Raw genomic sequence first — 14,952 nt, forward strand, 5'->3', positions numbered from 1 at the left:
ATAACAGAGTTTTATCTCAAAGTGTGACTCTTGGAAAGTCCTGCCCCATGTTGCTCAACACCCCTACAGGTGAAGGCGTGGTATGCTGCTCTGTAGATAGAGGAAGTGACATCATGTTGTGAAAACAAAGCAGAGAGGCCTTGTTGTCAAACTCGTCTGCTCTCAGGACACACACGCTCCGTTTTTCCTGGGAACAGATCAAATCACATTCTCACGGGCAGCATTCTGACACCGACATCTTTCACGTGTTACAACGTGAAGACGCATTGAGGCCTCCGCCATGAAGAGCACAACGCATGCATGAATGGGAGCTGTGATGATAGGCAGGAGCCACCTTCAGTAAACAGAGAAGTTTCTCTGTGAGGTCATTGGGGAAAAGTACAGTCTGTTGGTTTGGCACAAAATACAAATATGAACCTGAAAATGAGTATCAGAGGGCCTCTTTAAATGCATGACATTTTATATAACTGCAATACATTCTGGTTGTGGACCTGTGTTGTCCTACCTGTCTGTAACTCCGCAAAATGCCGAGAGTTTTATGGAGAGTGTTTGTTCTTCCAAGGACTGCAAAAGTACATACACAATCAGGCCTCTTCAACACTATCCAAAATATTGTTTCCAGCCTCTACCCCCGCTGTTCCAGAGAATATATTTAGATGCAGCTTACTGGTGCCACTTGACATGATTTCAGGGTTAGAAAAGTCCTCCAAACTTTCAACATTTCAATCAGCGGCACTCATAGCGGCTGAAGTGCAAAGTCGCCAAGTGCAGCTTCAAGGAAGGGACTTAAATATGTAATTTTATAACCTGCGGGTGAGCATGGAAAGTTTATGAGAGACCAACTTTTTACCGACAACAATTGAAGCTGTCGGAGAGCGTTTTATTAACCAACAGTTTGGACTATGGATAATGATATCTTGTAAAGGACAGGAAACAGAGAGCTTAAAACAATAGTTCATATAGGGATTTATTAATGTTGTATGGAAACACACATGTTCCACTGAGTGCAGCCAAGTGCTGAGCAACAACATTATCACGCTGCGGGGGGAAACAACAAGCATCATATACTCTCAATGGCTCTGCGAATACACTGTTAAACCAGGTATGACATTATGTTCTCTCTTAAAAACCAGAGTCCGGGGATTATGGACAAAGTCGCTGTAGGATTGGCTAATTATGGATCATCTTCTTTTTTTGCTCTCTGTTTGCTTCCTATCCGTCATACCTCTCACACACTCACCTTGTTTGTGAGAGGAGTGAGATGAAACAGGGCGCTAAAGAGGCTGTCATTGTCACGTTCCGTACATTTCGGGTGAATTACAGTTGCAGTGGAAATAATTGCCTGTCCCAATTATGAATCCATCTGCCGCGGTGGCTTTCTAGTTTGATGGGGAGGAAATTCCCGAGAGCAAAAACCAAACAATGTGCGGGAATAAGGCAAGGGAGCGTGTCAGTGGCCATTAATATCCATACAGGCAATTTCACAAAACACCTAATGACATCAAATGACAGACGATAATGGTAAGGTAATTAGTGTGTGTGATGTGTTAGCAGAGGTGTCTGTGAGCACAGGGGCATTCGAGTAGAAAAAGATTTGCGATAATACAAACCTCTGCAAGCACATGTGGACAGATGAACTCAAACGTTTTTCTTTTTTTAAATAATAGGATTTTACAGGATTATGTAGATAAAAATATGGCATCAAGGGAAGTATTATAAGTTAATCATGTAAAATGCCCTTTTTTAAAAGTGAGTGATTTTAATATGGCATTCCACAATACTTGTAATTCCTTAACACATTTTTTGTACTAATTTCATGTATTATTACATTTGTTCAAATGCAAAAATGTCCTTATTATATGTCAATAAAATGAATAAAATACAACCACTCAAGAAATTAATAAACTGAGGGAACAAGGGCAAAAGCAGGTATAGTAGAAAAATAAGTAAAATATGTAATTTAGTTTAATTTAATTCAAAATGTGTTTTTGATTTGTCATACATTATTTTGTATTAAAACTACATTAAATATATAGAGTTGTTTTAATGTGTGATAAAACTAAACTATAATACAATAACGGTATTATCTTTAAGAGACAAGTTCAGTTGCTTTAATTAAAAGGGTGGTGGAGTATCACTGGGGAATGTAGTTTCCTGGATTTCCAGTGGCTGTGATTTCTTCCGGGTTCCTCGCTCAGTTTGTTTTGCTCGCAGCGCACGGCTCAACATGACAGAAAGTCACACTCGAGTTTTATCCCAAATACAAGGAGTCAAATAAGATGTAAACTCGGATTTTAAACACATGTTTAGCTCGGATAAAGGCGGACTCGAGACACCGGGATATCATCCTGAACCGAGACACCTGTTGCTCCAGTTTCGACTGACAGGTGTCACTTTCCTCGAGCAAGGAGCAGGTTGAGAGACTACCGAAACTTGGATTAATTTCTTAATACATTTTCTAAAACACATTTGCAGGCATTATGAAGGTGACGGTTACTTTTGGGGACACCTCGGTGGTGGTTCCCTGTAAAGCTGGGTGGAACGTGCGGGATTTAACCGAGCAAGCAACGAGGAGATACCGCAGAGTTGTGGAGCAGGTAAACACACCTTTACACTCAACTAACATTTCCTCGTGGCTTTCTTTTCACTCCATGTTGCTGTGTTCCGACATAAAATATACTTTCAACACACTTTCTTAGCTAACGTTAGCTTCTAAAACCCTTTTCAGGTGTGTGTCACGTGATCAGTGTGGGTTATCTTAATAATATTGGAGCTAGCTACTAGCTTAAATTAGCATCCAATATTCTTTAAGATTGAGATAATTACTTACTTTGTTCCTAAACCTAAACGTGTCATCATAAGTTATAAACTTATCATTTAATATGAGTTTATATAAGTATCATTTTGCATGTTTTAAACAACCACACATTAGAAAACTATAACAGAAGATGCCTCAATTGACCAGAATGCAATGCAGCTGCAGTCAATTGTCACATCTGGTAGAAAAAAGCATCAATGCAACCAAGCGTACTGTAACAAACATGGATGCACTGGGTTCATATACCTGTTCTGATGGGAGTTGAAAGGAGTTCTGGGAAATGTAGGATAATGCACTGATCACCTAATGTTAATAACTGCTGGTGTAATAAGACTTTTGTTTTGCGTTGTTTTGAATGTCCCACACATACACACAGATGTGCACCTCCAGCTCCCTGATGCTGCAATCACTACAACATTAATCATCCTGCCGAACTGACCTTTTATTAATCAGCCGCCTTGTATGTGCATGCTGTCCCAGCGTGATAGGGTACTGATGTGTCTCTGTGAGGATGTGCTGTCCACCTGTACAATAGCTCGCTGTTTAAACCCCAGTATCTCGGCGGGCAGGTGGAAGTTTACTGTTTGATGTCCTCAATGTGGGCTCAGTTGAGGATGTGCGCTGCGGACAGGAGGCTTTGTCCTGTGAGTGATTGGGAATTAGGATTGGTGACAGGTCCGGTTCTTATCGGTTGGCTGGTCCCCATCTCAGCCCGCCCACGTCCCCTCCCTCTCCGCCAAGGAATGGAAGGCCCGATTGGGTGGCTGTATGGCTGGATGGATTGCCTCCTCACACACCTAGAAAACCACACACACATGTAGGAGCTCATGGTGCTCGCTGTCCCCTGAGCTGTCACGTCTCTGCTTCACTGACAGCCATGCCCACTCGTTGATCCTCAGCCAGACACGCTGCGATGCACAAGCCCAAGTAGGCCAAATGTGGGAGCCTGATTAAAATGCACCGGGGCCCTTGATTGCTTTTCACGGAGCATGTTAATTAGGAGCCCCTGACTCAGCAGTTTGGTGCCTTCTCTTAATAGAGGATCATGAGGACAGTCCAGCTGTGGAGCTGCCAGAAAGAACCAAATAAATTCGACCTGCCAGCAGAATCCACTTAGCGCCCACATTAGCCACATATTTCTCCACTCTCTGCTCACCGCTGACAGCAGGGACAGTGTCAAAAACCTGGGTGTAATCACCGGGAATGTGTGTTTGTGAGTGTTGGTTTATAACCGTGTGCATCGGGAACAGGATTGCACATTTCAGTACTGGAATGAACACCTTCGTAATTAGCAGGTTTTTGAATTTGATCTCAGCTATGTGACTACATGTTCACATGCTATTGTTAAAAAATCAAAGCCTCTGCTTACAGCAAATTAGGCTATGGCTCGTTATACAGAGGGATTTGTAAAATATGAGCGTTCATGATATAATGACGTTAATGAAAGATGTCAAAAATAGTTTAATTATTTGTTCACTGCTGATTGTGGAAGTTGTGTAAAGATTTGCAACAGAGGTGCTAAGTTATAGTTTGATTTTAAACTATTACCTGTAATCCATATAATTGCTCAATATAGTTCATCTGTATCCCATTAGATGTTTAGTTTATAAATTGCCGGAATATAACAAACTTCAGTCAGACGTAATACAAAACCCAAAAGATATTTGATTTACAAATATTGTAAACTGAAAATGTTCCCATTTGTGATACAGAACCCAGCAAATGTTAATGCCTTTCTGCTTGATCAATGATACACTTTCAAGTTGTTGTGGATGTATTCTGACACATCATTTCAGCCGTCTTCCTCTAAACTGAGATAAAGTTAATGGTGAACAGTTGCAGGAGTGGAGAAGTGGAACAACAGCTGACTGGACCCTTTTATTCAGGCAGGTTTGTAGCCTGGGGGACCAGCATGCACTGTGAGAGTTGTGCATTCTCAGGGGAAACAGCAGGATGTATCTGTATCTGTCTCATGGTCACTCTGTGCAGGTTCAGTGCAGATTAAGCCCCTGTACCGAATCTGTGCTGACACCTGACAGCGCATTATACTATTTGACTGCACTTTCTGTGTTTGTGGGAGTGCGAGGAGTGGTCCGGTGTGCATGCAACTCAGAACTCGTCTATTAAAAAGCAATTGTGACTGTTCGAACGTGCTGTTTCTTGTCCTGATGTTGTTTCATTCTGTTTTAGACCTGGCTGTTAAATGATATTGTGTCAACTGTATACCCTGAAGGACAATTCTTAATCTTAATGGCTACATAGCAGCATCCTCAGGCCAGAAGGCGTTCACTGCTTAGCTGAAGGGCAGCTGGACAGATTCCTGCTGGGCTGTGACTTTGAACTTGGCAGACATTATGGCAGTGAAAAGCAGATGTTATTGTGTGCAGTTCTCCTTTACAGAGAACAAACATTTTTAGTTAATGCCATCCATGCGGACAGCTCGTTAACAAAACAGTATGTTAACATAGTGAGGCTGCAGACTATTTTCCAGATTAATCGATTACTTTATTGTCAATAAAAAGAAATGTGTGAAGAAATTAGGACCAGTGTTTCTAAAACAGTGTCTTGATTTGTCTATTCATCAACTATATGCATGTTTACATGATAAAGGAGTGAAGGAACCAGAACATATTCACATTTAAGAAGCTGGCATCAGATATTTTTAAAATGTTCTTCTTAAGAAATGACTCAAGCAGCTGCTCTAATACATGGTTTATTATAACAGTAAAATAGCAATTGTATTTAATAAGATATCACACTGTACATCCGATTGGTGCTTAAATAATTTGTTATAATTGATGTTAAGTTATTGTTGGCACTTGATGATAGTAGAACGTGAGTACGGTCGATGTCGTCCTTTCCTTTCACTCAGACCAACTATTACACGTTTATTAAAGACATTACATCTTGGTCCCCTCCGTCCTCCTGCAGCTGTTTAATTACACATTCTTCTAAGGATCAAAGTGTGAAACACCAGCCCCTCTGCATTTAGCTCCACTAATCGCTCCACTGTTCTCGAGTGGTGTCATGTTTGTTCACCAGAGAGGGGGAAGAAGAAGAAGAAGAAGAAGAGATATGTCTTTGAATGGTGGGGGGGCTTAATGGTGTAATTCTTAGGGAATTTACTCCACGGTAATTCTCCTCAGAGTTGACGGACGGGCCCCTTTTGTTTTTTATGTCATGGGAACACACAATGAGGGACGTTATATAGAGATGACTTTCCTTCATACATTCATCCCTTTTCATCAGCAGGTAGAAAGAGAGTGTGTATGCCAGAGGTGATGCTAATTAACACTTCAAGCATTGTTTTTGTTTTAATTCGAAATATACGAAAATACCTCTTATTTCATTAAGGTGTGTGTGTTTGTGTCAGTGCTGCCACAAAAGAGCCAATTACCGCGCTTTCACACACACTCACACACACATACTGTTGCAGTGACAGTGAGAAAGAGGAATGCAGGCAGTCGCTCAGGTTGGACCAGTTTTTCTGGCGGTGTGTAAATACTTTGTCACCAGGGGTAGCTACATGTGTGCTCCACCGGTTTCAACGTCTCCACCTTAAGTCATCAGTATAAGAAATAAAGCAGTTTTGAATTGAGTTCTTTCTGTGATGTCACAATCCTGAATCTAATAATAGCATCTTTTAACTCTTTGTTTGTCTGTTCAAGTCAGATCAGTTTAAAGCTTATTGTTTTATTTTCAAAGGTTGTGTAGCTACCTGTCTGCCTGCTTTCTGAATCTGCATTTCAAGACGCTACAGGTGACTCCTTGCTTGGACAATTTAAAATAAGTAAAGCTTATAAAACAGCCTCTTTAGGGAGAATCAAAGCAATTAAAAAAAAAAAGCCATTAAGACTATTATTTTCTGCCTTCCTTACCGAAGATTCCCCGAGATGTCTACCTATCAAATGTCCCCCCTGAGATCTGCAGTATAACTGTGTATTAACACCTCGTCTGAAGCCTGTGATCAAATGGTAGCATCCAGATAATGTTTTTTTAGAAATTGGGCTATGAGCTAATTGACTGTAGCTAACTTTTATCTGAGTGTTAAACCGTCTAGAAGAAAGCCATCATGGAGCTGTCTCTATAATCCTTCTTCGTCAGACCCTTACTAATATTCCCTTGACAGATTTTCCAGGGAGAGGATGCCCTTGGCTCCAGATCTTTGAAGTAATCTTCAAATCAACCTGCTGTAGCATTGTGTGAAATCTGCTGTTTGTAGTTGCGTCTCTATCTCTCCCAGCTCCTGGCGCTGGCATCCTGACCTCTTTTGAAGAAAGGGAGGCTCTGGCTTTATTCCTGTGATTGAAATCCCAGACTCTCCAAACCATTTGTTTTTAGAGAATGGCCCATTGTGAAAGGCAAACACCCTTTTTATTTCGTGTGCCCCATAATTCACATTGGGAAGCAGCGAAGCAAGATGGAGCCCATTGTAGGGCTGCTCGATTATGGCAAAAATGATCATCTCGATTATTTGGGTCAATAATTGTAATTGCGATTATTCATTGACTTTGAAAACATCCATTTATTGGAGAAAAAAAATGTGAACAGTATATTTTGAGCAGTTGATTACCCTGAACTTTAAGTATAATTCAACTGGAAAACCCAAAAAAAAAAAATTATAAAAGAAAAAGTAATAATACAAAAAAAAAATCATTTTATTTCGATTACGGTGTTTTCGTAATCGTTGCAAGCCATAATCGTAATCGCGATTAATTGAGCGGCCCTGGCCCATTGACAGCGTTTCTTCTCAGTGATACAGCATGCGCTTCTCGCTGGGTCTCAGCCAAACTCATTCCGCTCCTCCGAGGCTTACACATAGCTGTTAATCTAGCTGCTAATGCTGTCTTGTGTTGCTGCGGACAGATTGCTTATTGGTATGGGCAGATCCTAATGGGCCATTCTCTCCTGCACACATTGTCCAATTTTTTTAATCTAGAAATAGCTTTAATAGAAATTGTGCGGCCGATCCAGGAGGTTGGAATATCATTCAGTTTCTCTTTGTTTTCATATTTGATCACGCTAAAGTGTAATGTCTCTTGGAGATCTGCATAGCAATTGAAACAATAGAGTCCAGCACAAAAAGGGAAGATGCTATTGTTCATGTACTTCTCTGTCGGTTTCGCACACAGATTTCAGATTGCAGGTCAGTCAAAAGTCCTTGTTTGCTCTGACAATGTGTGGAGAGTGAGACCGGGGTACTTCCTGTTCTGCGGGGTGTGTTCACTGACCTCTGTCTGCACGGTGACAGTGAAACTGGCCAGGAATGTGCCCACCACCACCGCTCCCCACGGAGCAGCAGAACTGGAAACGTTCCTCTCCTCCCTCTCACACTCCTGTAAACGCCATGTTGTGTATGTGCAGTGTAATGTAGGTCATCTGTTGCTCTACCTGCCAAACAAACGGGAACCTGGACCTATGTGTGGTTGTTATGTTGACTGACTGTCAGCTTTGTGTCACAATTGTTGTAAACATGGAATCCCAGAGAAGCACATCGACCAAGTTGTTTTTACCGTGTGCTATAGTGAAAACAAACTTTAACATCATAGGTGTGAAAAAAATCTGCAGAAGCGAATCACATGGATCAGACATTGTTTACGTGAAGTAAATGTACTTAGTTACTGTGACTACTGTACTGTATAGCAATAATAAATACCTTTTTAGAGTAGATTACATGTACAGCATGTTGCCAAGGCATTGCACATGAGTACAAATACAATTAAATACAAATAAAGTAAATGTATTCATATCAATACTAGAAGGATATATGTCTATAGTGTATCTCTAGAAAATATAATATAAAATATATGAATGTCCTTTTGTTATTTGTGGTGTGTATGAATGTTTTTTTGCCACATTTGGACTCCAACTCGGATATCATTGATTTTTGTAGTTCATTTCATAATTAAATCCATTATGTTGGCAATTCAACATGCTCTGTTTTTTGGTGAATTTCTAATCCTTGCTACGTTTGTGTGCAGCATGGGGAGAGTGAAGTGAGGACGCACCACCTGGAGTACATGGAGGGAGGAATCCTGGACATGGACGACCTGCTGAGTGATCTGGTGGAGGACAGAGACAAGGTGAGGAGGACTCCACGTGCTAGCAGGAAGCACTATACTTGTATTGTGGAGCAGTAGAGATATCCCCGCCTATAAATGTTTTTTACAGACTCACCAAAACATATTTGTTTAGTACAGATCCTCTTAAAAATCAAACCATAATAATGTACTATATTTTTTAATCATAATGAGAATTGTGATTAGAACATTTCAAATCCCTTCCAGTCTTGTGAGTCTTATTGCAATCTTAGTCTAAATTATCTTTTTTTCTAAATTGCCACAATGTTAGCTTCATTGTGTCAAAACACTGCAAAGTTAACTTTTGTATCCGGTTCATCTACACTCTCTCAGACGTGTTGACACCTGACAGACATCTGCGTCTCATGGTTGGACAGCTTAGCATAACAACGTGCGCAGTGCTGCGGATAGCAAGCTGTTTCTTGATTGTTCTTACCTGCTATGAGGCACGCTAAATTACAGCACAGGATCTGTCATTCTTAGCCTGAGTCTGCTAGCGGATTTATATTGACTCCGCTTGTAAAGTCTCCAGCCTGGCAGCATGACAGGATGTCCAATAAACACGTTTTTAGCAAATCCAAACGTTGTTTAGCTTGTCACTGGCTGTTTGAAATCAGCTAAACACCAAATGGAACAAAGTAGCTTTTGGTAACTGGAAAAAAAAAAAAGATTGGGTTTGATTGCAGCTTGCTTTGCTCCGTGCATGCCTGGTAAGAAAATTAACTTATTTCTTCTCCACTGCTTCCCTCTGGTTCTTCAGAAAGCAAGAGTGTGAGTGGTGACGGCGCTGTGTGATTTAGCTGTCATGTTCATTTTTACCGAGATACTTGAAAGAACACCATTTCAGATTTTAAAACGAATCAAGAGAAGGGGAAGTTCTGCGAAAAAGCACTGATGTTTCTTTACAAAACTAGGTTGGGAGTTGAAATTCATTACACACACACACACACACACACACACACACACACACACACACACACACACACACACACACACACACACACACACACACACACACACACACACACACACACACACACACACACACACACACACACACACACACACTGTGGCCCAATTTCTATAAAGTGCACATTTCATTCCTCTTGCTAATTTCCCATAATGCATTCATAAGATGTGCTAATAAACTGCCCAAAATCCATATTCATAAGCCCCGGGCCCCGGCGAATTATGAATTATCAACACTTAGTCAGCAAGAAGGCCAAATGAAATGGAATATTCAGCCGCCTCTGTAGCACGCAATAACAATTGGTGTTTTAAGCCGCATGAACAATAGTGTGTTGTGTGTGTGTGTGTGTGTTTATGAGTGTGCATGTAGGACTCTTTCTGAAAAAGGGGACATGACTAAATAATAGATGTGTAAAATCTTCAACGGTGGAGAAAAAAATATTTCTTTTTGCAATCACAAAGAACAGAAGCTCTATTTTCTGGGATGGTGGAAGTATAATCATGAGATCTGCGTCCTATTTGTGCATAGGGGGAGATTTTAATGACTCATTTCTCCCCGACCCAGGCCTGCTTTCTCTCAGCAGCAGTGATGATGAAGTGTCACAGATCAAATCCCGCTCCGGCATTTGATCAAATACTAACAAGTAACCCTGACGTCGGCTCTGTTTCTCTTGCAGCTGTGTTTTTGTTCTTCTTTAACCAAGCAGTCTCATTTACCTTTTGTTTCTTACTCACTCCGCTTCTTCACCCAATTCTCCAAACGCCGTCCCCGCCCGCTTTCATCTCACTCCTCATTTTATCCTTTTGTTTTTCCTACGCTGATGAAAAGATAGGGATAGGACGAGCGCACGTGATCCCTGACGATTTATCTCCAGTGTCGGGCTCTCGTAGATTAATGAGCTGTGCCTGGCATTCTTGATTAGTCCAACTTCCCTTTGTTTGTCTACGTTTTTATTTCCCCCGCAGCACCGATTCTATCTGCAGTGTGTTTCTTTCCTTTTTTTGTTCTGTTATTGTGGCCGACGCTGTTCCACCATCAATCATACAGGAGTGGTCCCATTGTGAGGGCCCTCCACCGCACAGCATGGGCCCTGTGTTAGCCGCGGATGCTAATGAGAGATAATGGTGAGCTATTTGTACGCCTAGTGGTTAGCTTAGCCGCGAGTTATCTGGGCCAGCCCACGACCGTTATTACAGACACACACACACCAGACACACACACACACACACACACACACACACACACACACACACACACACACACACACACACCTCTGTCCTCAAAACCACAGGCAGACGTGTAGCGTAGCATGTTAGCTTCAACGGAAGGGGCGCCACTGGTGGTTGATGAGGGCGGAGATGGAGGGGCGGGTCGTGATTTGATTACAGTTCTGCCCCCTGCATCTACACACTCACACACACACACCAACGTGCACACACACTGCGTTCATTAGCACCCCGTCTCGAGCCACCGGCCACCAGCCTCCTCATGAATATTAATATACATCTGATGAATGTGAAGAAGGCCATGGGGTGTTGGCTGAGGTGTGCACACAACACACACAGTATAAAGAGATCAGGGCACGCTTCAGTCAATTATACTCTCCTCTACTTTGACCCTTTACTCAGGGTGTGTGTGTGTGTGCGTGTGTGTGTGTGTGTGTGTGTGTGTGTGTGTGTGTGTGTGTGTGTGTGTGTGTGTGTGTGTGTGTGTGTGTGTGTGTGTGTGTGTGTGTGTGTGTGTGTGTGTGTGTGTGTGTGTGTGTGTGTGTGTGTGTGGCCTGCAGCTCTCAGAAGGCAGTTGGAGTCATTGACCTGTCAGAAACCCCACTACTTTAATGGTGAGGAGAAGTGGGCAGACATAACAGCTAATAGATCTCATCCCCTTTTTGTCACGCTGTTTCGGTCAAATCGCTGTAGTCTAGAGACGAGTTAACCTGCTGTATCCTCCGTCAGTACATCTGTGTTTTTCCACACACCGCCATCATGGACTAGAATGTAGAGATAGGGAATAAAGGATCAGCGATGAATGAAAACAATCACATAGAGATGATCGTAGGGAACTTCAAACTTTTGGATATCTGTGAAAATCAGAATTCTGAGAAAAAACAAACTGGCTCTCATCCACTTGTGTTTGTTTCTTTGATTCAATTTAAATATTTGCTTTTTGACAAAACATTGGGTTTTAATAATATTTTCATAATGATACCATAATAACATCCATCCCAATTATTTCATGTCCCATGCCTTTTTGTATGTAATAGTAGTGTGAGCGACGTGTCCTTGGTGATATTAAATATACAGGATTTTTGCATGAGTTCGACGAATTATGTAGATTTCTCAGGTATTATTTCTGCTAAAATCCCACATTTCCATCTGTTGTTTTTACCTATTCTTCTCTTGTCTCGCCCTCGCCCCCCCGTCTCTTTCGCTCTCCCGCTTTTCAAAAGGAGTTATTAACAGATGTAGTGCTTTACCTTTTCACATCGGCCCATTTACCGCGACCAGAGCTGTCACTCTCTCCCATTCACAGTCCTTTGGGATCCTGCATTAGCCGCGGCCATTACTCCCAAACCTCTCCAGCGCACACAGGAGCTGTCAGGTGGGCTGTCTAATGCAAGCATGCCATTAACATCAACTTAAAACCAGCTTTCAAATGCCGAGCCCTCCCTTATATGTACCTTATACATGGCTGCTGTGCTCTCTGGAGAGTTTTTGCACTGAAACTCCACACAGATGGTGTTTGATAAGAAGGCCATCTCCCCTCATGCTTCTCCTTTCACCCTCATGCAGCTGAAATTTGAATATTTAACACGTGTGAGAGTCCTCTCTCGTCACACCGGTCTCTTCCAGACTGGGAATTAAAGTCGGGGTGCATAACATCTCCTCATAAGTGGACTGTCACTCCTCATTCCACACACACACACACACACACACACACACACACACACACACACACACACACACACACACACACACACACACACACACACACACACACACACACACACACACACACACACACACACACACACACACACACACACACACACACACACACACACACACACACACACACACACACACACACACACACACACACGGACCTTGTTTTCCAAAGGGGGGAAAATAACACTTAGAAAAAGTCAACCTTCCGTCCCATGCAGCCAAACGAGAAATCTAATTTCATGGGAATTGTAATGGATAGAATAACTGGAATGATTTCCTCCATCTCTCTTTAATTAGCCCCTCTTTAATCACTGAGCCTATGTGAATATCCCGTGCAGTCTCTGGCAGCTGGAACGGCTGCTTTGTGATAATCATTTTTCTTTCTTATGAAATAGTTTTGATTAGTGGCGATTCACTTTGAATGTACATTTAACGCCCAGCAGCCTGCAAACCAATGTGAGCATGATGATGGAGAGACTCTCCCTTCTGTCTGTATTGGTCCCAGCAACAAACAATATTGTGCCTTCTTGATGAACATTAAAAAAGTGCCAATAAATAAATATGATTTAAAATGGTTCTTAATTACAAAAGACGTCAGGACTCAGGAATAGATATTGCTTTAAAAATACAGTACAGTAATTACCGTAATATGTACAATCAGATATATGATGGAGTATTTGCATTAGTATGCGCTACAGATATCTATATTACGGATATACGGACAAAGTTTTACTCCAGGATGCTGATCTGGCTTTGAAATGTCAACGCTTGATTCCGAAGACATCTCCCATCATCCATCTCTCCTGCGTGCTTACATGTCAGAGTGGAGCACGCAGAGCCGGAAAAGAAAGATGAATCCGTCTCATGGAAAGATATGATATTTAAAGTAGGTTTGCGCTCCTGACCATCTTTCACATCCTTTGAAGAGGAAATGACACCTCTTTGAATAATGACCCTATTTCCACCCTATTTAGTTTATATTACTCAAACTAAGGCATGTGAAATTGGCACTACGAATGCAACACTTTTCAAACTTCTGTATGCAATCTTTGATATCGTAAGTTTTTCACTTTTTTCTTTACACAAAGTAACGCGATGCATATTGGTAGGAAACAATATATCCTAACATAACTGTAAGTCTTTCAAAAACACCAAATATGGCCTTGGGAAGTCCAGTGAAATGAAGCTGCAGTAGTTTTTATTCCCAGCAGCTCCAGAGACTTGCTGTTGTAAGCGACGTGGCTTTGCCTGAAGTCATTTATTACATGTCAGATGTCAGACCCTCTGACAGGCGGCAATAAGGCATTACTTAAAACGTGTGAACGCGCTGCGGAAAAAGTTTAGTGAATGGCTGGTGATTGCGAGGCGCCGACGTGCTGATTAGCCTTTGGCGCTCGGTGACATCTCGCTCCCTCACCTCCGTTCCCCTCGCTCACCGCCGCGGCGAGGAACGTTTGATTGGCATCTGAATGTTCTCATAACCGTGAATGGCCGGTGATGAGCGGGAGCACGGGGTTCAAGTGCGCTGATTAGAAAATGTCACGGCAAGTTTATTTCAATCGCTCATTTCGTGCACAATGGCTATTCAAAGTGCTTTCAAGCATATCAGAGAAGGGAAAGTAACCGTTAAATGTGAATTAAAAGAAGAGAAACCTATATTTAAAGGGATTTTCAAGACGTATAAGATGGGAATGTTGAGTGACTAGTCAGTGCATGAAATACAAGTTTGGTTGCTATATAATATCCTCGATAGTCCGCTATAAGAACTGTAAAGGCATCTTATCCCTGGGAGCACTTAGCAGACAAATAGATGTATTTTGGTTTAAAAGCCATTTATCAATTTCTTTCAGATGTCCAAATATCCCGCCCTGGTCATAATCCATACCCTCTTCACGTTCCTATCATGACCCACACGTCTTTACCTGTGTCTCTGTCTGAATATGAATTATAATCTTATGGATTCTGAACATGCCAGCAGTACAGAATAAATCAGCTGTAGTTCACCTGGAACAAGTCATTATGTTCCTTCTGTTGTCTGCTTAATTGATTTTATTCCTGCCTCTTATTTTTAAAAGAACATTTATTTCTTAAGGTTGCCATCCCTGCTGAAAGCCTCGGGGCTGCAGACATGCGGAG

General features: G+C 41.8%; 1 protein-coding gene across 3 annotated transcripts in view; it reads left to right on the top strand.

Moving 5' to 3' along the window:
* The first annotated feature begins 2,152 nt into the window (after positions 1-2,152).
* pard3ba (par-3 family cell polarity regulator beta a) overlaps positions 2,153-14,952 on the top strand; it is a 133,712-nt gene continuing 120,912 nt past the window's right edge. For 2 of the 3 annotated variants that reach the window (XM_079668318.1, XM_079668319.1), the window contains exons 1-2: positions 2,169-2,597; positions 8,800-8,901. In XM_079668318.1, the coding sequence (XP_079524444.1) occupies positions 2,481-2,597; positions 8,800-8,901 (219 nt within the window). In that variant the 5' untranslated portion in view covers positions 2,169-2,480. Of the gene's footprint in view, positions 2,598-8,799; positions 8,902-14,952 lie in introns of all 3 variants that reach the window. The other variant, XM_079668320.1, reaches the window with a different exon arrangement.

This window comes from Notothenia rossii, assembly GCF_949606895.1.
Source record: "Notothenia rossii genome assembly, chromosome: 3".
Lineage (NCBI taxonomy): Eukaryota > Metazoa > Chordata > Actinopteri > Perciformes > Nototheniidae > Notothenia > Notothenia rossii.